This window comes from Diospyros lotus, chromosome 6 (genome assembly GCF_014633365.1).
Source record: "Diospyros lotus cultivar Yz01 chromosome 6, ASM1463336v1, whole genome shotgun sequence".
NCBI classification, from domain to species: Eukaryota; Viridiplantae; Streptophyta; class Magnoliopsida; order Ericales; family Ebenaceae; genus Diospyros; species Diospyros lotus.
The window spans coordinates 23,281,307-23,305,412 of record NC_068343.1 but is presented as its reverse complement, the minus strand read 5'-3'; the positions used below and the strand labels follow the sequence as shown (position 1 = coordinate 23,305,412).

At 42.1% G+C, this 24,106-nt stretch overlaps 1 protein-coding gene across 1 annotated transcript; it reads left to right on the top strand.

Moving 5' to 3' along the window:
- The first annotated feature begins 1,460 nt into the window (after positions 1-1,460).
- Positions 1,461-19,067, top strand: LOC127803544 (ribonucleoside-diphosphate reductase large subunit-like). The gene is made up of 17 exons (XM_052339831.1): positions 1,461-1,953; positions 2,433-2,494; positions 2,729-2,816; positions 14,709-14,972; positions 15,069-15,309; positions 15,398-15,474; positions 15,787-15,957; positions 16,054-16,146; positions 16,235-16,384; positions 16,473-16,559; positions 16,678-16,842; positions 16,928-17,047; positions 17,475-17,677; positions 17,753-17,902; positions 17,977-18,124; positions 18,506-18,589; positions 18,680-19,067. Exons 1-17 carry the CDS (start codon positions 1,726-1,728, stop codon positions 18,776-18,778), a joined length of 2,430 nt encoding a protein of 809 aa, XP_052195791.1. The 5' UTR covers positions 1,461-1,725; the 3' UTR covers positions 18,779-19,067.
- Positions 19,068-24,106: the final 5,039 nt, after the last annotated feature.

Here is a 24,106-nt window from a genome sequence, read left to right as displayed (position 1 = left end):
TCTTATCGTATCAAAGAATCATGCTTTTGGTTCCTTTCGACCTTCTATTCTTGCCCTTGGTACTAGTGTAAGCTTCTCCAACTTAGGGGTAAGGTTCCTCAGTTCTTTGGGTGGTATATAAGTGACAGTCAAAGAGTTTTTCTATGGCATGATCACTGGCATCCCCTTGGGGTGCTTAGTGATTTCGTTTCTCGCCAACTTCCTCGTTGGTTCTATCTCCCTTCCACTACTAAGGTTTCTGATATTATTATGTAAGGTGCTTGGTGTTGGCCTGAGTCAGGCCCTTTTTAGGTTCTTTAGCTCCTTCTTGCCTCGATGCTGGTCCCACCCTAGATCTCTTCCCCAGATCGCCCCTAGTGGCTCCCAACTTATGATTGTGTTTTCTCTGTGAGATTTGCGTTGTAGGCCTTGCAGGCTCGACGCAATAAGGTTTCCTAGTATCATCTTGTTTAGCATGAGTTGAGTTTCCCCTCCTATGCTTTTATCATATAGCTTGCTATTAGGGAGTGCTTGTCTACTCTAGATTGTCTCAATCTCTATTTTCCTTTCCCTAACTAGTGTTATCTCTACCAGGTTACTCCAGAGTGCCACAACCATTTGTTCGTTGGTTGTCCATTCTCTTAGCAGGTCATCTCTCGTCTTAGACCTCAGGTGAAGTTTGGTTGGTATTGGCAATGCTAGTCTAGTGGGATTTTCTAGGCTACAAATAGATGGCGTGGTAAATCTCCCAGGACGGTGCCGATTTAGCTTACTTTTCAAGTTACTCTTTATTTCATCTGGCATGAGCCCAATAATCGTTGCTTTAAGGATTATATGCGCCCCCCCTTCTCAACTTGCCTATTAGATCCAAACTTTTGTTTGGACTCATTTGGCTTCGATGTGCTTCCATTGTTTATTGCAAAGTATGGCTTTTGCTCATTTCTGGCATTTATCGCCTTTTTGTTTCTACTAGTCCTTTTGTCATGTTGTATCTACAAATGTTACTGATCTTCTTGTCTATGAGATTAGTGTATTTGCAAGTTTGACTAAGGTTCCTGTTTGCTCTTTTCCCCCTGCTCAAGATCACCTTCAATCGCTGCTCGCTTATGTTTCATTCTCTTTTTTCTGTTCTCTTCTCCATGGTTTGGTAGGAGCTTTTCATGAGGGCAATTTATGGCTTTGTTTCTCTCCCTAGCACTCCTCTCATGCTCTCTTGCGCCAGTGTGCCTTGGGTTGGTTGTTACTATTCTCCCACATTTTTCTAGTCTTGTTGGTATTCTTTTCGCTTCGCCTTGTATGCTTGACGCTGTTTTTGTTTTTGTTTTTGTTTTTTTCTTTTGAGTGTTATTTTTGTTTCTTAGTGGGGTATGTTCTAACTCGTGTGAACGTTTCTTTTCTTGTTAATATATTTTATTTACACAAAAAAAAATCACAATAAGACATTTTATTTTACATAATGAAATCCATCCTATAATTTGATTAATTAAGGAAAGTGTGGTACTAGAATCCTATCACTTCGATTTTCTTCTCTTCCTTACGGAAGACGCAGAGCTGACTAAGCGGAGCGGGGACCCACCCCCATCCCTTCGCTCCGCATCATCATCTTCATTCATCCCCTGCGCGGGAAACTTCAAACCCCACCTCTCTCCTTTCTTCTGCTATATATACGCATAGCTGCTGCTTGCTGCGTACGATCCTTCCTATGCGCTGAACCTGTTCGATCAAAGTCCTCACTGATTTTTCAACATGTATGTGGTCAAGAGAGATGGGCGTCAGGAGTCCGTGCATTTCGACAAGATCACCGCTCGTCTCAAGAAGCTCAGTTATGGCCTCAGCATCGACCACTGCGATCCCATCCTCGTCGCCCAGAAAGTCTGTGCCGGCGTCTACAAGGGCGTCGCCACCAGCCAGCTCGATGAGTTGGCCGCTGAAACGGCCGCCGCCATGACTGCCAACCATCCCGATTATGCTTCTGTGAGTCCTATTCCTTCCTGTTCCACTGCTTTCTATTCTGGTTTGGTCCTCAACTTCGTATTTTCAACTTATATTGATTTTTTCCGGTCTTTTTATCTACCCGATTTGCCGCTAATGTATGGGAGTTTGATCTGTTCAGTTTATTTCCTTATTTTCCTTCTGGAATTTGGTTTTTCTATTTTTCACAATCCTCCTGGCGATCTTCCGCCTCTGTCTATGTGTGTGTGTACTTTGATTCTCGGTTCTCTCTCTCTTTTTTATTTTTTATTTTTTTATCTGATCTGTTTTAGGGTTCTTATTCTGCATAGTTGGCTTTTAAGCCTTTATGCTTGATCTATATTTTGACTTTGGCTTGTAGGGTTTAATTTTCTCTTTTGATGCACAATGTTTTATTGTTTTGAAGGGGGTTGATGGATGAAGATGGCATGGTTTGTTTTAATATTTTTCTGCTAACTTGTTCGTCATTGTTTCTGGTACAGTTGGCTGCAAGGATTGTTGTGTCAAACCTGCACAAGAACACCAAGAAATCATTTTCCGAGACGTAAGTGATTTTAATTGTAAGCTGAAAAAAGAAAATTTTAGTTATACCCATGATTACGGGAAAGAGTTGACCACCATCAGATCCTGCCAGACACATTAGCAAGTTAACTTGAGCAAGAGTAACCTGTTGCTAAACATGACTAGTCTCACTTTGTGGCAGTCTGATCATTTTGGGTGCTCGTAGTTTTCTTACTGGAATCCTCAAAATTTTTACTGATTTTTGTTGTTACCATAGGATCAAAGACATGTATAACCATGTCAGTGAGAGATCTGGGCAGAAGGCTCCTTTGATTGCGGGTGATGTATATGAAATAGCCATGCAGGTATTTCCACAGTCATCTTTAGGATTTTGGTCTTTTATATTGGTTAATTTGAGGTTACTTATAGTTTACTTCTTAGTTTGAAAGTTACTGTTATCAAAAGTGTCTATGGTATTTGGAATAAAACAAAAGGTGGTGTTGTAATTGCAAGTGGTTGTATTTGTGTATGAGAGTAATTATTCCGTATTGCTTAATAATTTGTCCCTCATGATCTTGCAAAATTTAATTCCTGATTGAAAACAGTTTTTTGATGATTTTAGTAATCTGATTATAACCGTGTAAGAAACATGCCTATGAACATATATTTAATTTGTGTTTGATATCATAAAAATCATTTATTAGGATTGCTGAAGAGAACAATCAGGTCCTTACAACCTATCTACAGCAAACCTGCTTTGTGTGGTATAAATTTCAAGTTTCTATTCTTAGCTGTTACCCTTTTTATTTTTAGTTTTTCTAATATGTGCGTGCGCACACACACACACACACACTGATAATTGTATGTATATCAATTTAAAACTGTTCTCCAAAAAGTATGGTCTATTCAGATGGCTTTCCCAAAAAATAATTCTCAACAAAATTATATCAAATAAGTGTTTTGATATCAGTTTTTTCCCCCTAAATATCAATAGCTCTTTGAACATGGAATCTGTTGTTATCCGGTAACAATAATAAATTTATAAAAAAGGGAAACTGTAGATGGATGACCCTCTTATGGACGATTCGAGCGATGGGTGAGTCCCTTGGTCAGGTTGAGAACGATGGGTAACCTGCTGTAAAAAGAATCGGTTAGGGGCGCGGGCGAAAGTCTTCGCATGGACCCTCCGATGCTTAAGTTAGATCACCGTAGAAGTAGAGTACTTGAAAGCAAGAGTGTAAATATGAGAGCAAGAGATTGCCTACCAAATGAGGGAAAGAGACCTCCTATTTATAGCAATAAGAGGGGCATCCATGTGTCGCGTGTCTCGAGTTTTACGGCAAGAATCTTGGAGAGGCTTTGATTGAGTCTCGCGGGAGTAGTTTTAGGCCGATTCTCTTGGAGGCGTTGGCGCAAGAATAGGCATGCGGAGGTGAGTGTGGTGCCCCGGGTGACCCTCACTCGGGGGGGTGTGTGAGCGTGGGGAAAGAGAGCACGAGGGGTCGTGTGTGCGGGTGCACGGGGCTAGGTGCGAAGTGGCCACGCGCGAGGGCATGCACGGGTGGCCGCGCGCTTGGGGGTGCCTGCGGGGCCGCGCGTTAAGGTGTGGCTCCCCCCCAAGTGGGGTCACTTGGGGGGAGGCTGCCCCCTAGTGGGTAGGGGCGCAGCCCTCGCCAGGCAGCCGTGTGCCTTTCTGCCACCCCTGAGTGACCCTCACTCGGGGGTGGCGTCCCCCTGGGTGGCCTCCTTTGGTCACCTGGGGGGGGGGGGGGGGGGGGACTCGCCACGTGGCGCTCCCTTGGGCTGCCACGTGGCGCTCCTTCGGGCTGCCTTGTGGCGCTTCCACTATTCTTTTATTTTAGTATATTTTTATACATAACAATTGCTTCCTACTCTTTCTGTCGGGAGTCCTGGGAGGAAGAGTATTTTGTTTATGTTGCAACTCTATTTTCAGGAGACCACTTTTATTTTGAGAAGGAAATTTTTTTTGTATCTGTCTCTTCCATCTTCAAGTCTCTCGGGGTTATTCTTTTCATAGTGTCTCCCAGGACCATTATAAAAGGAAGACTTGGCCCTTCATTTTTTCATTGCTCAACCACTCTCTCGTAAGAATTCTCTCAGCATTCCAGGCTTTTATACGGTATACTTCCTCATCAATAGTCTTGTATCTTCCCTGAGTGACCCTCACCCATAGGGACATTTAGATACTTTCTCCCCCGAGTGACCCTTACCCATGGGTCCAATTTGCTGGTCGTTGCTTCCTGTGACCCTCATCCATTGGCCCAATTGTTGGTGGTTACCTCGTGTGACCCTCATCCATGGGTCTGGCCATTAGCTTCATCCTTGTGTGAGCCCTTTCATGGGTCTCATTCCTGTCTAGGTGTGACCCTCATCCATGGGTCTTGCCCTTAGCCTTATGTGACCCTCATCCATGGGTCTTGTTTTTACCATTGCTTGACCCTCATCCATAGGAGCCCTAGTTCGCTTGAAGCATACGTGCTTGTCTCTTTGCCTTAAGACTTAAGCGCTCAACATGGGTCGTTTTAAGAATGCTTTACCGCCTCCTCCTCCTGCTCCCAATGTATATATCTTTGGGACGACGGTCTTCGGTGAAGGGGAGAGAACTAGTCGGGATCCAGTCTCGTTTCAAAATTCCGATCGACCACCATATTAGACTCCCTATATCTGAAGAGACAAGTACTGCCATGGTAGGAGGACATGGCTTCGGGGTATACTTGGCTTCTTTAAGGGTAGGGCTTCGTTTTCCGTTGTCTAGCTTTGGCATGGAGTGGCTCGATTACCATTGTATTGCCCCAACTTAGCTTCATCCTAACGGTTGGGCTCAGCTAGTTGGCTTCACCATTCTTTGTCATATGATCCAAGTTCCTCCTTTTGTAGAGTTGTTTGGTTGCTTTTATAGGTTGAGAAGGGTCGAACGGAGGGGTGTCTTTTTCACACTTCAAAGGATTGTGGGTCTATTTCCCCTATTTCAGAAACTCCAAAATAAGGTGGACTTCGAGTCCCGATGGATTGTGGTCAAGCCTCCTCCCGGCTGGAAAGCTCTGCTTTGTTGGTGTTGGGATAACGAGCGGGACTTCTGGTCGGAGAAGCTTGATGACATCGGGATTTCCCAGACTGTCTATCGCCGAATAAATGAGAGATTATGTGCCCTTGGCACTTGTAATCTACCCGACCTGCTTACCTTAGAAAACATTGCCACTGCAAGGTGGGGCATTCGGCTCGAAGACATACTCGGGACCTCCACTCTCGCTTTTGTGCCACCATCGGCTATGCCCGAGGACACCTTACAAGTTGAGGAGTAAGAGGGCAGTGAGGAAGAGGACGAGGGCCTCGAGGAAGAAGAAGAAGGGGGGAAATCTCTAGGGAGTATGGTCTTTTTTGGTTATTCTTCCTCTGAGGGTAGACCCTTAGAATCGCAGAGATTGCCTTTTAAATTACCCATGTCAGCGGCTGACTTTTACTTTCATCTCTTGTTTTGTAGACATGAATCTATTTAGGAAACAAACGCTCAAGCGACGTGGTAGGAATTCACGCCAGTTTGGCGAGCAAGACCCACAGCCTCCTCCTCAAGCTCCCCATGGCTTGTTACAGGAGCCTCCGTCTGACACACCAGATCCTAGCCTTCTTCCCCCGCCAGCTCCTAGCTTGTCTCGAAGGCGCCTAAAAATGAAGAGGTCTGAGGCAGGTGCCTTATTCAGTCTTCCTTGCCCTGAACCCTCGGTTGCCACCTCGGATGTTTCCATGTTAGACCCTCCTACCCTGGAAGGCACCCTTGCGGAACCAAATCCAACTGATGCATCTGGCTCGCGAAGGAGGGGGATCGGCAGCTCTCGTTCCTCTTTTGGCGGTGAGCTTGATCGAATCAAGGAAGAGAGTTGTCAACCTTTTGATCCCTTTCGCTGGGACCGGCGAAAGCTAAAAGCTGAGCTCCTGGATTTTCGGCCTATTCTTCCTCCTATTGCTGAGCCCAGGCGAAATCCCGTGCCAATCCCTAACAGCACTCGGGTGAGGGGCGACCACTTCCATGTGTTGCCTGGGCTAATTGATATAGACTCTGTAAGAGACCCAGGGGTTGGTGCCAGGATGATATACGCTACCATGCTCCCTCAGGATAAGCAGAATTTTTTTGGTATTTGGCCTAGCGTTGCCAACTCTCCCGAGCAAAAGATTATTGAGGTAAGCTATATTCGTTGTGCCTATATGTCGTATTTGTCGTCTGACTTGGTTATTGGTCTTCTAATGCACTGTTTGCGCCCAGGGAGTCCAAGGGTTGGTGATAGCCAACGCTATCAGGAGAGCTTATCATCATCGGACAGAACAAGAGAAGGTGGAGGCAAGAGAGAATATGGTAAAGTGGAGGGATCATGAGCGTTTCTACCAAGCAGATATCAGAAAGTTGAATCGAGAGGCAGAGGATATGCGCTCTAAGCTGGCGGAAGCTCATGGTGAATCGTCAAGCATAAAGGGGGAGATAGAGAAGCTCCAGAAGAGCAAAGAATCGCTGACGAGAGAGCTTCTAGGAGTTCGGGAAACCCATGAGAACCTTTTGCAAGAACATTCCTTGAGGGTAGATGAGCTTGCTCGTTAGAAGAAGCAATATAGGTCGCTCAAGGATCGAAGAAATGAGGAGATCACAGCGGCATGGGAAAAGGCTGTGAGGGACTATCGCCTTTCAACGGACTGCCAAGAGAGGAAGATCCATTATGGGGGTTGCTTTACTAAGTATGGATTCTATCTTGCATGCTCGCGCCTGGAATCCAAGTACCTAGGAGAACAGTTCCCTGAGTTGGTCTATACGGATGAGGTAGAGGAGTTTGAGGTTCCCGACTGGCGAAGATATAACGATCCTGACCCCATGAGTCCCAGGGCTTATTTGAATGCCAATTTAGCTGATAATCTGGAGAACTTGTCGGGTCCATGGGAGCTGTACGCCTTTGCCTCAGAGGAAGTGGAGATGACGGACGCCTTACCTACGACTGATGGCACAGTTATTCCATCCTCGGGCCAGGAGGAAGGGGAGGCCCCATTTGCTCCCAGAAGAAGTGCTCTCTTCTCTTTTCTTTTTTTTTTTTTTTGGTGAGAGGGGACCCATAGCGGGTTGTTCTCTTTATCCTTTGCCTGAAATGAAATGAAAAAGGAAAACACAAGTATTTTACGTGGTTTGGCAAAATGTGCCTACGTCCATGGTCCCTCGTCGGGTTCATATTATTATTGCGTTACATGTCAGGAGGAGAGTACAATTTTAGGTGATTTGTGCTCCAGTCTTGCTCATGGTTTCACCCTGGAGTGTTTGGAAGATACATGTACTAGGGCTTATCATTTCCTGGATGCGATATGGCCCCTCCCAGTTTGCTCGAAATTTTCCATCCTCTCGGAGTGCATTGGTGATGACTGACTTTCTGAGGATCAAATCTCCTTCCTTGATAGGCCGGCTCTTTACTCTAGAGTTGTAATAGTTGGCCACCCTTTTATGATAGGCAGCGATTCGTACAGCCGCCCTGTCTCTTTGTTCCTCAATGAGATCAAGACTTTCTTTCAGTGAATCAGAGTTATCTGAGCTGTCACATTCATCAAAAGCATCCAATCGGGGTGATCTGCACGAGATTTCTACTGGAATCAAAGCTTCTGTTCCATACACCAGGTTAAAGGGCGTTTCACCCGTTGAGACCCGACTGGTTGTTCGGTAGGCCCACAAGATGGTAGGTAATTCATCCACCCATGCTCCCGTTGCGCCTTCCAGCCAAGTTTTCAAACCATGTAAAATTTTTTCTGTTGCTAATTTCGGCTTGTTCGTTAGCTTGAGGATATGCTACTGAAGAAATCCTTAACTGAATATTTAGGCCTTTGCAGAAATTTTGGAAAGAATCACAGTCAAACTGCTTTCCATGATCAGTGTTGATGATTCGTGGGATTCCAAATCGGCATATAATGTCTTTCCACACCATGGCTTCTACTTTCCTAGCACTGATAGTGGCTAGGGCTTCTGCTTCAATCCACTTGGTAAAATAATCTGTTGCTACCAAAAGAAATTTCCTTTGCCCCGCAGCTTGTGGAAATGGGCTGAGAATATCCAAGGGGATAGGCTGTAATGTGGGCTATAATTGCGATATCGGAGCAGAATGAATCGGAGCGTGCCTCTGACATTTATCACACTCCTCGACCTTCGTTTGGGCGTCTTGTTGTAATGTGGGCCAAAAGAAACCTGCCTTTAGGATTTTGGCTACAAGGGCCCTTTCTCCTAGATGCTCACCGCATACTCCACTGTGAACTTCAGCCAAGGCATAATCGGTCTCCTGAGGACCTAAGCATTTGAGGAGCAGCATAGTGTAAGCTCGCTTGTAAAGCATTCCATCAATCACTGTGAAACGAGCCCCTCTAATTTTAATTTTTCTGGCCTCCTTTGGGTCTGCTGGCAATTCCCTCGTGGTCAAATATTTGTAAAAAGGGGTTCTCCAGTCATTACTATCCTCAATGTATGCTACCTCAGATTCGTCTATGTTTGGTCGCTGAAGGACTTCCACATATATTGTTCTCCCAGTGGTTTTTTTAGTGGATGCCAATTTGGATAAAGCATCCGCATGACCATTGAGGGATATGTTGATCTGTACTAGCTGAAAACTTTCGAACAATTGTGCGAGTGCCCTGACTTTTTGCAGATATTGTCCCATGATCGGCTTTCTAGTCTCGTACTGTCCGAAGTATTGTTGAACTATCAACTGAGAATCACTGTGGGCTATCAATTGCGCTGCTTCAAGTTTTCGGGCTAACCTCAGACCGGCAATTAGCGCCTCATACTCAGCCACATTATTCGAGCTTGGAAAGGCAAATCTCAAAGAGTATTCAAGGGATTCTCCTTCTGGCGGGATAAGCACTACTCCAGCTCCACTCCCTTGGGAATTGGCGGCCCCATCTACAAACAGTAGCCATTCTGTTATGTTCTCTTCTTTAGCTTCCTTAGGAGTACATTCAGGGATAAAATTTGCCAATGCTTGCCCTTTTATGGCCTGCCTAGAATGAAATTGTATGTCATATTCGCTCAACTCAATGGACCATTTGGTGAGATGATCGGAACATTCGGGTTTTTGCAAGATGCTCCGCAGTGGTTGGTCCGTCAGTGCGCTGATAGAATGGGCTTGGAAGTAGGGCTTCAATTTTCTGGAGGCGTTCAGCAAGGCCAGCGCCACCTTTTCAATGAAGGGATAACGTGTTTTTGGGCCTTGTAGAACCTTACTGACGTAGTACACTGGCCGGTCCATCTGTCCTTCCTTTTTAATCAGCACTGCACTTACCGCTTTGTTACTTATGCCCAAGTACAAATATAACATTTCCCCAGTTTCGGGTCGGGTCAATAGAGGAACTTTTTTCAAGTACTTCTTTAATGCCTTAAATGACTTCTGCCATTGTTCCGTCCACTCAAACTTTTTTCTCGCCCATAACGTCTGAAGAAACGGGAGTTCCCTCTCGGCTGACTTGGAGAGGAAACGTCCAAGGGCCACCATCCGGCTTGTCAGTCGCTGCACCTCCTTAATTGATGTTGGGAGTTTCATATCCAGTATCGCTTGAATTTTTTCGGGGTTCGCCTCTGCCCCTTTGTGTGATCATATACCCTAAGAATTTTCCAGACTGGACTCCAAATGCACATTTTGCTGGGTTTAGGCGCATTTCGTATTGCCTAAAGACTTTGAGCACTTGTGCTAACTTTTTTACATGCGATTCCTTCTCCCGACTTTTCACGATCATATCATCAACATAGGCCTCCATAGTATCACCCAATAGTTCCTTGAAGACTTTATTTACCATGCGCTGATAGGTGGCCCCAACGTTCTTGAGCTCGAAGGGCATAACTTGGTAACAATATGTCCCTTTCTCGGTAATGAACAATGTTTTCTCCTTATCTGGAGGATACATCATTATTTGATGATACCCTGAGAAGGCATTTAAAAAGCTCAACAGTTGATACCCAGATGTTTCATCCACCAGACAGTCAATCTGAGGTAACGGGTAGGAATTTTTAGGACACACCTTGTTGAGGTTGGTGAAGTCTATACACGCGCCATTTTCCATTGGATTTTTTAACCATGAAGACATTTGCTAGCCACTTTGGATATAACACCTCTCGAATGAAACCTGCCTTTAGTAGTTTATCAACTTCCTCTTCTAACGCTGACAGTCTATCTGGGGCAATATTTCTCTTCTTCTGTCGAACAGGCTTGAATTGAGGATCCACATTCAGATGGTGACATATCACGTTCGGACTGATCCCCGGCATGTCCTTTGGTGTCCAAGCGAAGACATCCAAATTTTCTCTTAGGCACTCCACGATTTCTTCTTTTACTGGTTCTGGAAGCTGTGTGCCAACAAATGCCAACTTCTCGGGGTCTGTATCGCTTAAGTATACTGCTTCTAACTCTTCCACTGGTTGGGGCTTGCAAGCAATCTCTTCTGCCAAGGATTTGTGTATGGCTTTCTCAGCAATAGACAAAGTCTCTTCTGTCATTTTTCCTTTTGTAGACGACACATAATAGGGTCTTGCCTTCCTCTGATCTCCACGAACCTGCCCTACTCCTGAGAGCGTGGGGAATTTCATTAATAAGTAGCAAGAGGACACTATAGCCCTCATATCGTTGAGGAGCGGTCGGCCCAAAATCATGTTGTACGTTGCAGAAGGGGCTTTAACCACCATAAAATTTGCTTGTCGAGTCACACTTTGAGGGTTGGCGCCCAATGTGACTGGTAGTTGAACAAATCCCGCCACCGGGACAGCTTCCCCAGTGAAGCTGTACAAGGGAGAGGACACTTTTCTCAATCGGTCAGGGGACATATGCATTTGCTTGAAACAATTCCAATAGATCAGATTAACAGAGCTGTCGTTATCCACCAAGATTCTACTGACGGGGTGTTTGGCAACAATTGCAGAAATTACCATTGAATTGTCATGCGGGAGTATTATATCACCTCTATCAGCGGGGGTGAATGTGATTGGCTCCTTGTCTTCTCTTATCTCCATCACTGAATTGACTTGATAGGCTTGACGGGCGTAGGCTTTTCGAGAAGAAAAAGTATTCCCAGCTAGAGTCTCGCCCCCAGAGATAACATGAATGGCTTGATGTGTCGACTCATTGTCAGGGGGGCCTATCATTCTGTTTTCATTCTGCCGCAAATTTTGTCTATCTTGACCCTCGGGTCTTTCTTCTCTTCTTTGACGATCTCAGTTGTTTCTTCCTTCAGTCCTTACATGCTTTTGCAAGTGCCCTTCCCGAATGAGTGCTTCAATCTGGTTTTTTAACTCCCTACACTGGTCAGTAGAGTGCCCCCGAGTTCGGTGATACTTGCAGTATTCTTCTTCATTTCTCCCCATGGGGCGGTTTGCCTTCTTCGGAAGTTGGAGAAGGCCCGACCCTTCTACTGCTGCCAGTATAATTGATCGAGGTTGATTGAGCCTAGTGTAATGATGGAATTGTGGTCCAACTGTATCCGACCTCCTGGTCCGTTCTTTTTGCTGGTTTGATCCTTCTTCATTATCTCTCTCTTTTCTCTTTCTCTCTCCATCTTCATTCCCCCCTACTGTTCTCATCATCTCTGTATGGAGTATGTACTTATTAGCCCTGACAAATAGGTCTGCCAGAGATTTCGGAGCGTCTAGAGACAATGATTCTTGCAAAGGGGGTAGTCGTGTCCCTTGGAATATATCGGACATTGCCATTTCAATAGGTAAATTGCAAATCTCAAGCGTGGCATTTCGAAATCTGTCCACGTAGTGACGTAGGGTTTCCTTATGCCCCTGTCGAATGCTAAGAAGGTATGTTGCGTCCTTCTTCCTCTGACTGTTAATAATGAATGCTTTAATGAACTCTGTTTTTAACTGCCCGAATGAAGAAATTGATGCTTCGGGTAAACCATTAAACCAGGCTCGAGCGTGCCTAGTTAAGGTTAATGGGAATGCCCTACACATTATCTCATCGTCCTATCCATGAAGCATCATTAAGGATTCATAATTTTACACGTGATCATAAGGGTCGTTCTTGCCTGAATAAGGGTTTATCTAGGGCATTTTGAACTTTCTCGGCAAGGGTTTTTCCATCACTTTTGCCACGAATGGTAGTTTTCCTCGAGATTGTTCATCGGAAGCGGGTAATAACTTATCCTGTTGTAGCACCAACTCTATCATTTTTTTCATGTCGGTTGCCTCCCGTGCACTAAATGCGGTAGGGTTGTCATCAGACCTGTCTTTTTGTTAGGTTGTGGGTTTAGAATCCCGATCTCTTCCCATAGGAGTGCTGGCTACCGTTTTAGAGTAACTTCCTCTTTGTGGACTCTGCCTTTTAGTCTTTCGACTGTTAGTTCCTCCATGTTTTTCTCGCTGGGAGAAGTTTGGCTATGAGCTTCTCTTAAAGGAGATCTTGGTGGATTGTTTTGAATAGAGACAGGTTGAGCATGAGTTTCAGGGCTCACTTCTTGGTAGGAGCCGTCCCCCCGGTACCTCCTAATGAGCCCTGTGGGAGAGAATTGTCTCTAGCATAAATTTTCTTAATGCGTCTGGGATTGTCCTGTGAGGAACCAAACTTTGCAAAATACCAGCCATTTCTCGAAGAGCTTGCATTCCTTCAGCATGTTGTTGTCGTAGGGCCTCGTACTCCGCCCAAGGAACGACAGACGAGATCTGTATCCCTGGGTAGGGTCCTGAGAGAACATGTGAGGCAGTAATAGGTGGCACCTAAAGTTGCACCCCCAATGGATGAGAGGGCTTTGGAAGAGGCGGCTGCTGGTGAGTGAGGGATGGGTGACCCTCATGAGGGGATTAATGGATGAGGGAAGGCTGGCCCCCATGGGTGAGGGGGGGTGTCTCTCATGGGTGAGGGGCGGATGGCCTCCGTGGATGAGGGGTAGCGTGCCCTCATGAGTAGATGGATGTTGATCTTCCGTTCGAGCAAGAGTCTCTCGTCGAGGTGATTGGCCACCACGGGAGAGGGTCTGATGATTACTTCGGGTTTGAGCCATAGTGAGGGAATAGTTCTGTAGTTTTTTGTTTGCGTTTCCCACAGACGACGCTAATTGTTGTTACCCGGTAACAACAGTAAATTTATAAAAAATGGAAACTGCAGATGGATGACCCTTTTATGGACGATTCAAGCGATGGGTGACCCTCTTGTGGTGTATTTGAGCAATGGATGAGTCTTCCGGAGGTGGAAACAGCGATGGGTGAGTCCCTTGGTCAGGTTGAGAAGGATGGGTGACCTGCTGGAAAAAGAATCGGTTAGGGGCGTGGGCGAAAGTCCCCGCGCGGACCCTCCGATACTTAAGTTAGATCACCGTAGAAATAGAGTACTTGAAAGCAAGAGTGTAAATATGAGAGCAAGAGATTGCCTATCAAATGAGGGAAAGAGACCTCCTATTTATAGCAACAAGAGAGGCATCCATGTGTCGCGTGTCTCGAGTTTCACGGTAAGAATCTCGGAGAGGCTTTGACTGAGTCTCGCGGGAGTAGTTTTAGGCCGATTCTCTTGGAGGCGTTGGCGCAAGAATAGGCATGCGGAGGTGAGTGTGGTGCCCCGGGTGACCCTCACTCGGGGGTGTGTGTGAGCGCGGGGAAAGAGAGCACGAGGGGTCGTGCACGCCGGTGCATGGGGCCGGGTGCGAAGTGGCCACGCGTGCGGGGGTTCGCGCCGGTGGCCGCGCGCGCAGCTCCCCCCCGAGTGGGGTCACTCGGGGGGAGGCTGCCCTCGAGTGGGCAGGGACGCGGCCCCTGCCAGGCAGCCGCGTGCTGCCTGGCTGCGCATGCGGGGGACTGCGCTTGGCGCGCCCGCCAAGTGTCACTTGGGGGCGCACCCTTCTGCCACCCCTGAGTGACCCTTACTCGGGGGTGGCGTCCCTCTGGGTGGCCTCCTTTGGTCACCCAGGGGGGGACTCGCCACGTGGCTCTCCCTTGGGCTGCCATGCCACGTGGTGCTCCTTCAGGCTCCCCTGTGGCGCTTCCACTATTCTTTTATTTTCAGTATATTTTTATACATAACAGAATCAAACTCTGCCAAATGTTCAAACTTGGTAGCGTCTTTTGTTTGAGGTGCAATACGTAGCTGCTGCCTTTCATCCTTTCTGTGAATGAGACTTTATTTCCCCTCAAATTTTAAGATATTAAACAATTATTTATTTGATTTTCTCCAAGTCTTAGATTATTCTTTAAGGTTGCTTTTACAAATCTATGCCTTGTTCATGTGTTGCTTTTTTGGTTATTCCAGAATGCTGCTCGCTTGGACAGTGAGATAATCTATGATCGTGACTTTGATTATGATTACTTTGGTTTCAAAACCCTCGAGAGATCTTACCTGTTAAAGATTCAAGGAAAGGTTGTTGAAAGGCCACAGCACATGTTGATGAGAGTTGCAGTTGGAATTCACAAGGATGATATTGATTCTGCTATCAAGACATATCATTTGATGTCTCAGCGATGGTTTACTCATGCATCGCCTACCCTCTTCAATAGTGGGACACCCAGGCCCCAAGTATGATAAGTGTTTTATGCTACCATGTAGTTTTCTTTTTATTATATGTAAAACCTTTGCTTACTCAAATTGCTATATTGTGATATGTTTTTGCAGTTGAGTAGCTGTTTTTTGCTATGCATGAAAGAGGATAGCATTGAAGGAATCTATGATACTTTAAAAGAATGCGCTGTTATCAGTAAGTCAGCTGGAGGAATTGGTGTCTCTGTTCATAATATCCGGTCTACTGGCAGCTATATTCATGGAACAAATGGTGCATCCAATGGTATTGTTCCAATGTTACGAGTTTTCAATGACACTGCTCGTTATGCTGATCATGGGGGTGGGAAGAGGAAGGGTATGTTTACCATGGTCATGTTTTATGTTTTCATGTGCTACTTCAAGTTAATTCTGTATCTTGACATTTTTATTTTTGTTGCATTTAGGTGCTTTTGCTGTGTACTTGGAGCCATGGCACGCAGACATATTTGAATTTTTAGATTTGAGGAAAAACCATGGAAAGGTAGAGTTGTATTATTTAATTAGAGCATATGCTAATAGATTTTTTATTTGAAAAGTGTTATTCAGTAATGTTTGTTTGTTGGTATATGACAGCAAAAATGTTTGTTGCCTCATTTTGCATTGATTTTTTTTTTTAATTCAAAATTTTATGCTGATCATTTTCTTTTTGAGTTTGGCAGTGTTTAAAGTAAACTTGTTATGTTCTTGATTTGTTGTCTTTGTATCTTTTTTATTAGGCAATATCGCACCGTTTAGCTGGATTTGTTCGTTGCACATGGATTTTGTTTGTTTCATTTTTTGACTCTTAGTGCAGGAAGAGCATCGAGCACGTGATCTTTTTTATGCCCTTTGGGTACCTGATCTCTTCATGGAAAGAGTCCAAAGCAATGGACAGTGGTCTTTGTTTTGCCCCAATGAATCTCCAGGTTTGGCTGATTGTTGGGGTGAAGAATTTCAAAAACGGTACACCCAATATGAAAGACAGGTAGGTTTCATTTTTCTTGATGGTTCAATCTTTATGCTAGTAATAATTGGTTTTATTGTACTCCCTTCACTCATGATACTCTTGTTAAAATTTTAGGGCAGGGCAAGGAAAGTTGTACAGGCACAAAGCCTCTGGTTTGAAATTTTGAAGTCCCAGATAGAAACTGGGACTCCTTACATGCTATATAAGGTGACATAAGAACACTAATAATTTTGTATTCTTATATCTTCTTCTGATTCAAATTTTTATTTCTACTAATTTGTTTACATTTTTCCAGGATACTTGCAATAGAAAAAGCAATCAGCAAAATCTGGGCACTATTAAGTCTTCAAACTTGTGCACTGAGATAATTGAGTACACAAGCCCAACAGAAACTGCTGTGTGCAACTTGGCATCAATTGCTTTACCACGATTTGTTAGAGAGAAGGTATCTTGTTTGTGGCATGCATGTATAAATGTAGTTTTTGTCATCTATATTGTTTGCAATTGGACTGATACTGTTTTGTCCGTTGCAGGGGGTTCCAGTGGAATCACAGCCATCTAAGCTTGTTGGCAGCCGTGGGTCTAAGAACAGATATTTTGATTTTGAAAAACTAGCCGAGGTCTGATCCTTTCATCCGTCCTAATTGTGTGACACTTGCTATTTTACATCCATCTCTCTGTTCTGTGAACATTATATTTTCTCGAAGTTGGGCCTTAATTTCTTAGCTGTTGGGACAGGTTACTGCAATAGTTACAACAAATCTGAACAAAATAATTGATGTCAACTATTACCCAGTGGAAACTGCGAAAAGGTCAAATCTTCGACACAGACCCATTGGTATTGGAGTTCAGGGTCTTGCAGATACCTTCATTTTACTTGGCATGGCATTTGATTCATCAGAGGTAAAATAGAACTTCTCAATGGGCTACTCTAATGTAGCTTCTAATTGGATCATATAAAGTGATGATCTGATGGCTGTGGATGCAGGCTCAACAGCTGAACAAAGATATATTTGAGACCATATACTACCATGCTCTAAAAGCTTCTTCTGAGCTGGCTGGAAAGGATGGTCCCTATGAGACATATAATGGAAGCCCTGTGAGCAAGGTATGCTTCAGTAATGAAACATTCTGTGCCAGTGAAAAGAAGCTATTTGTGTTCTCTATTGTCTTCTAATTTGGCTATCTGTTGGTATTGGGTACCTGTTGTGGTAGCGGCTGTGTGGCTTCTGTTGGTTTGCTGTCCGTGTACACCTTTACTTGTTCTGATAACTTGCTGTTCAAGGGATGCACTTTTAGTGCCATGGTGCTTTCGTTAATTTCCTTTTTCTTCCAGTCATTAAAAAGTTAGACACGTTACAACCATACAAATCTCAACATCTGACAGAGGGAGCCACTTGAGGTCTTGTGGTGCTTTTTGCTCATCAATTTTTTAGGCCAGCTGTTTGTGGTTTGAGTATCTTGGGCCATTTAATACTGTCACTTGCATGTTCAATAATAGTTTAATATGCTCATAAGGCTACCTTTTTGTTCAGGGGATTCTTCAACCGGACATGTGGGGGATAACCCCTTCAAGTCGATGGGATTGGGATGTCCTACGAAATATGATAACAAGGAATGGAGTAAGAAATTCTCTTCTTGTAGCACCCATGCCCACTGCTTCAACCAGCCAGATTCTTGGAAACAATGAGTGCTTTGAGCCATATACCTCTAACATTTATAGTCGGAGAGTTTTAAGGTTTGCATCCTCATGCAATTGAGTGAATTTAAGATTGATTATTTCCTGCCATCTAACGACACCTTTTCTTTTCAGTGGCGAGTTTGTTGTTGTGAATAAGCATCTTCTTCATGACTTAACTGAGATGGGTCTTTGGTCCCCTGCTCTAAAGAACAAGATAATTTATGAGGATGGTTCTGTTCAGAAAATCCCAGAAGTTCCTGATGAGCTTAAAGTTATTTACAAGTAAATTTCAAAGTCACATGTTTATTTTCCTTTTCTTCATTCTCCCCCTGGGCTAATGGATTTTGCTGCATCAGGACTGTTTGGGAGATCAAGCAAAGGACTCTGGTTGATATGGCTGTTGATCGGGGATGCTACATAGACCAGAGTCAAAGTCTAAATATACACATGGATCAACCGAATTTTGGAAAACTAACTTCCTTGCACTTCCATACGTGGTCAAAGGTGAGAACTTTTCTTTTACTTGGCATCCAGTGGTTTCAGGGATCTTTTAAGTTGTGTGTTCATGTGGTTGATGCCAATTAGATGGTCCTGGGATGTCTTAATGTTTGTTTTTCGAAAATTATGCCCCTTTTGATTGAACGGAAAAATGGATTTTTATTATTACCCATATTGATTTTGTTTTAGGTGATTGGAGTTGAGATTTTCGTTTGACATTGACAGTAATTCTAGTGGTGTAGGGGACAAGTAATTCTCAAATAAACTGATTCCTGAATGTGATGGACTAGTTTAGTGAAGAGAAAGTTATTAACTAGTAAATTAGTGTTGGTGATTGTAAATGAATGTCCTTATTTCCTGATTCATTTTGTTTTCCTTGAAAAAAAGGGTTTGAAAACTGGGATGTATTACCTGAGGTCACGGGCTGCAGCAGATGCCATCAAGTTCACAGTGGATACTTCCATGCTTAAAGTAATGGATTGGCTGACTGCAGTAATCTCATCGTTTCAATTAATTTTTCTATTTTATTGATAAGAATCTTATTTTTCTTTACAATGCCAGGAGAAAAACAAGATGGAAGATGATGATGTGAGCACAAAAATGTCACAAATGGTATGTTCATTGACGAACCGCGAAGAGTGCATGGCTTGTGGCAGTTAGAATGGTAGGCTATTCAAGTGTTTTGGATTTGAAACCAGCTTTTGCTTAAATGGCTTTGAACTCTTTCTATAGCTACAACTTAGTTTGTATATATTTTTTTGTTTTTTTGGTTTCACGTCACGTGTATCTGTTTATCATCTATACATATATATAATACCCAAAATCCAAGGCCCATGGACTTTGCTGCTCCAACTTAAGAAGTGTTTAATGCCAACTGAATATAGGAAGTTGGAATGAAATGATGCCCAAGTTGCCCAACTAACTGTCATTTTTTTGACACGTACACTTCAATTATTCCTTTCCTCGTACAAATATAATTTTTGTATAGAATGTTCTTAGCAATACTTCTTTTTATTTGAGATTTTTTTATTTAGATTTTTCACATAAAATTGTGTTTGTGTATATGATTAATTGTTTGATCGTAATTTGTATTTGATCTAATTTCGTAACAAAATGGTATTAAAGTCGTTTGACAAACCATCACCGTTTGGTATATTTCAGTTGTTGGATCTACAAGTTCTAAATTATATTTTTTCAGCCAGGGTTTTAAGCTGCTTTGGCTGGTGCCACCATTGGCCACCGTTATCGGCCATTGCTGTCGTTCTGTCATCGTCAACCACTACTTTAGCCTCTATCATCGATAGCCATTAGCCTCTTCGCCGTCGACAATCGCTAGACTTTCCTACCTTTGCTTTTGTTTATGCTCCGTCAAAGCAATTTTTTGGCCTCTTTTTTTTTTTTTTTTTTGATTTCTACGATCGTCGTTGTCAGCTCTGGTCTCCACCACCATTGTCGGCCTTCTAACATCCTTTATCATCTTGCCATCGATGTAGCACCTTTGATTTCTCACGGGTGTTCGATCATCTTTTTCGACCTACCGTCGATCCGCCATTGCCTTCTCCAATCGACACTACCTAGCCATTGTTGTCCATCATTGCAGCATCTTCCTCATTAGCCAGCCTTCGTTGTCTTGCTCCGTTGTCGTCGGCCATCAGTATTTCTCGCCCTTTGCTGTTCGTCTGCCTTGGCCAAGACCCAAATTTGGTTCAAATTTGACCTGACCCCATTGGTTCACTCTAGATCCAACAAATCTAGATTTGTTTGTTTGCCCATATTCAAATATATTTTTGCCCATATTTGCTATCTGGATTCGATATTCTGGTATGTTCCTTAGTATTTTGTTTATTGATCGTTAGACATTATTTGGGGTTTTTTGATTTTTGTAGTAGTTATCTTGAAGTATGATATTTCATTATTAGATTAGAATATCTTGATTCTTATTATGACATGTTAAAATGTGTGCAATTTTGAACGAATGAATTTAAATGAAGGTGGAATTATTAAGGGAGATTTATATTGGTGAATGTGGAGTTATTAAGTTGCCTATACTTTAAGTGCGACTGAAGATATCCACCATAGTAACTTTGTGTTGATTTGGGTGATATTTCATGTGGTGAAGTTTTGATTGATATTTATCAAGAGATTAATTCTCTATGATTTTATTAGAAGAAAGAATTTTGAATAATTTCATATTTAAATTTCGTGTTAAGGTAGAATTTTTTATAATTGTGATCTAGAATTCAAATTTGTTTGTGATTGAAACTCTTAATTTGATCGTGATTATAATTTTGAATTTGACTGTGATTAGGATATTGTCAAATTCAATTTTGATTGAGATTTATCTAATTTGGAAGAATATCCTTATGAATCATTTTCTGATCAGGATATAATTTCTTATGTATATCTATAGATGATTTTAGATCTATAAATAGGTATTTAATACTCTGAAATTAGTTATAGCTATATCACTTTTATTGTAACAATATTTGCTTAGTGATATTTTGTGTGTGCTAATATCACTTTTGTACTAACAATATTTATTTAGTGATATTTTGTTTTTTTCTACCGATGTTTTTTTTCCTAATTTGGTATCCACGTAAAATTCTATAAGTCTCATGTTTTAGACTTGATCCATACTAATGTTTGTACCATGGATGTTAGAACCCTTGGTGGTGCAATATAAATGTCATTTTTATTGATGATCATTTTAGAAAAGTTTGGATCTTTGCCTTGAAATTTAAAAACAAAGTGTTGTGATGGTTTTAAAAAATTTTCAAAGTCTATGAATCATAGTTCCCCGTGTAGTCTCCAAAACGATAATGCTAACCTCCCCGGGAATGGTCTGGCTATTCATTTTGCAAGTCTAGAGAAACCCTTTGGGTCTCCCAGGTGAAAGCCATCCAGTGGCCCCGAAGTGCCATTCTGGACCACTCAGGAATAGCCATCATGACTTTGCCCTAAAGACATCTCCAAGCCCTTTGGCCTCTCTCTACATATGATTCTCGATGCATCTTCTGGACGGATTCGTGGGTTTCACATATTCGTTTATAAATATTAGCCTCTTTAAAGGCAAATGGATCTTTCCCTCAACTCTTACAAGTCATCTGGACCTAACCCTGTCTCTTTCTAGAATTTATCTGGAATGCCCCTGACTACTCTTCGGGACTTACGGGAGACGTTACATCACATATACATTGGGCATAAGACATTCACATGCATATTCTTGGACATCACTTTTGGATTGTTGTCTGACTTAAGCATCAGGGGCCCGCGTGAGGGAGTCTCCCACTTGCCTTTCTAATGTCCTTTGTGTTCGCAGGCTAAGGCAAAGCTGTGATCCCTAAAGGCTCATCTCCTCGAAAGCTCTTCAAGGCATCCTTCCATTATCGCCTCGAAGACCCTTTTCGGGCACTAGTTGTTTTGGACTTCTAGGATTGCAACTTCGGCCTAGTTCAAACTTGGTTAACCTCACTGGCAACATCTCAGATCCTTAGTTCTAGTGAAGGACTCTGTTCTGGCTGATCCCAAACAAATAAATGTAATTATTGTAGTTTGACAACAACACCAGGTACTCGAGACATTTAAATAGTTCCATGTCAGCATTGAAAGAGAAACTAGAAGGTAACTGAAATGTGTTTGGGCAGATAATGGTGGTGAGTATAGATGTCCATTTGAGAAATCGTAGTGAGCAGATAATCATGGGTATAGTAAGACAACCTCTGATCATTGTGTATCTGTGAATAAATTCTTTGGTAGTGATTTCATTATTCTTTTTGTACATGTGGATGACATGTTGATTGTTGGCTATGATACTAAGAAAATTGAGAATTTGAAATGTGAATTGAGTAAGTCCTTTGTAATAAAGGATTTAGGACCAACAAAACAGATTATGAGCATGAAAATCACTCATGACAAGAAGAATGAGAAGCTTTGGTTATCTCAAGAGAGATATATCGAAAAGGTATTGTAGAGGTTTAACATGAACAAAGTCCAGGCTAGTTTGTTCTCCACATACTAGACATTTCAAGTTAAGCTACAAATAGTGTCCTTCAAGTGAGGAAGGAAAAAAGGAAATGAAGAAAGTCCCTTATGCATTAGTCATGGATAGTTTGATGTATACAATAAGGCTATATTGCTCATGTAGTAGGTATTGTTGTTTGATTTCTCTCCAATTCTGAAAAAGAGCATTGAAATGTTGTTAAGCGAATTTTAAGGTATCTTAGAGGCATTGCTAGGGTTTTCTTATGTTTTGGTAATGACAAGCTTGTGTTGGATGGGTATAAAGATAAAAACATGGTAGGAGATCTTGATTCTAGAAAGTCCACATCCAGATACTTGTTGACCTTTTCAAAAGGAGCAATGTCATGGCAATCAAGATTGCAGAGATGTGTTGCTTTACCACTTAAGTAAAATATATTGCAATTACAGAAGATGCTAAGTAACTTATAAAAGAGTTAAAGCTTAGAGCAAGACAAGTTTATGTTATATTTTGACAATTCATCTTAGTAAGAATTTAATTTTTATTTAAAATTAAAACACATTGACGTGAGGTACCATTAAATTCATAATACACTAGAGATGAATAAATTTTGTGCCAATTATAATGGATTGGGCATCAAGACCTTGCCTACATAGAAACTTGTCCAGGGTAGAGAGGTAGCAAGCATGGTAGCTCTCCCACGCATGGGTGTCGGGTAGATTTGTTGGGTTGTCTAGCCCATGTGGTTGGGAGTTGCAAAATAAAGTACATAAAAAAGAAAAAATCATTATTTTATATAGTGAAAAAACATTTGCTGGTTTAGGTCGGGATTTTTTCCTTCACATTGAAGGGTTTTTTACCTAAAATTTTATATCTTATGTGCATGCGATTTACTCTTCACTAGTTATATCCGTTGATTGACTATTTAATTTACATAAAAAATTAAAAATATATTATTTTGTTGGGTGTGACTTAATAGCCTGCTTCTACTTTTTCAAACAATAAGATAAACAAACCCAAAAGTACCAATGAGCAAATAAAGTCAAAACTTCAACAAATCAATAAAGAAGAAATAAATAAAATATTAAGTAACCAAACGTGCTTGAATCAGCGTAGAACAAACCAATTGTAGAAGAACCAAAATATTGAAGCAACAGTTGCTACAAATCAATAATGATAATACGTATGGTCGTATCCTTCTTATTAAAAGAATATATATATTTTTATTTGCTTTTTTATTTTTTTTTAAATTGCGCGCTATCACTCGCGCGTTTCGCCACTCGACCTCACGATTCCAGCAGAAGAGGTAAATTAAGGGATCCAGCAGACAAGTTTCAACCTCTAGCACAACTGAAAATATGAGGGCGGTAAGTATTTTTTATTTTCAGGATCACTCTTTACTTACTAAACTATCTCCTGATCAGGGTTCGAACATAGAATTGAGAATTCAAAAAGCAGCATTCCAATAAATTTTTCCTCTACCAATTGATCTGGGTCTTAGAGCTGATTTCTTATTCTTTTAGAGTTAGGGGTGGTAGGTGTTATCATCACTACTATTTCTATTAAATAGTAAAATTAATCATTTCAGGGCATAGAAATAGTGATGGCTTTAGGCTTCTTCAAATGGGTCGGCGAGCAGCTTTAACCTCTTATATTTTTTAATGTAAATTTTTGTAGAGCCAAAGGAGGATGAGGAGAGTGAGACACACAAATAAATGTTTGAAATATATTTTGATAGAAAAAAAGAGTATCATTAAAAAAGGAAAAAGTTGCCAAATTAGAAAAAATAAAAATAAATCAGAAGAGGAAAAACCCCAAAAAACAAAAAACGAACATAAACATCAAAGCACAATAATTCACAGGAAAAAATACAAGAGAAGAAATCATTTAGAGAAAACATAAGAAAAATCGGTGAATAAATCTTAGCAATGTGAAAAAAATACGAGGGAGAAGAGATGATACAAAGAAGAAAAATCGAATCTTTTTTTTTTTTTTTTGAGTTTGTTTAT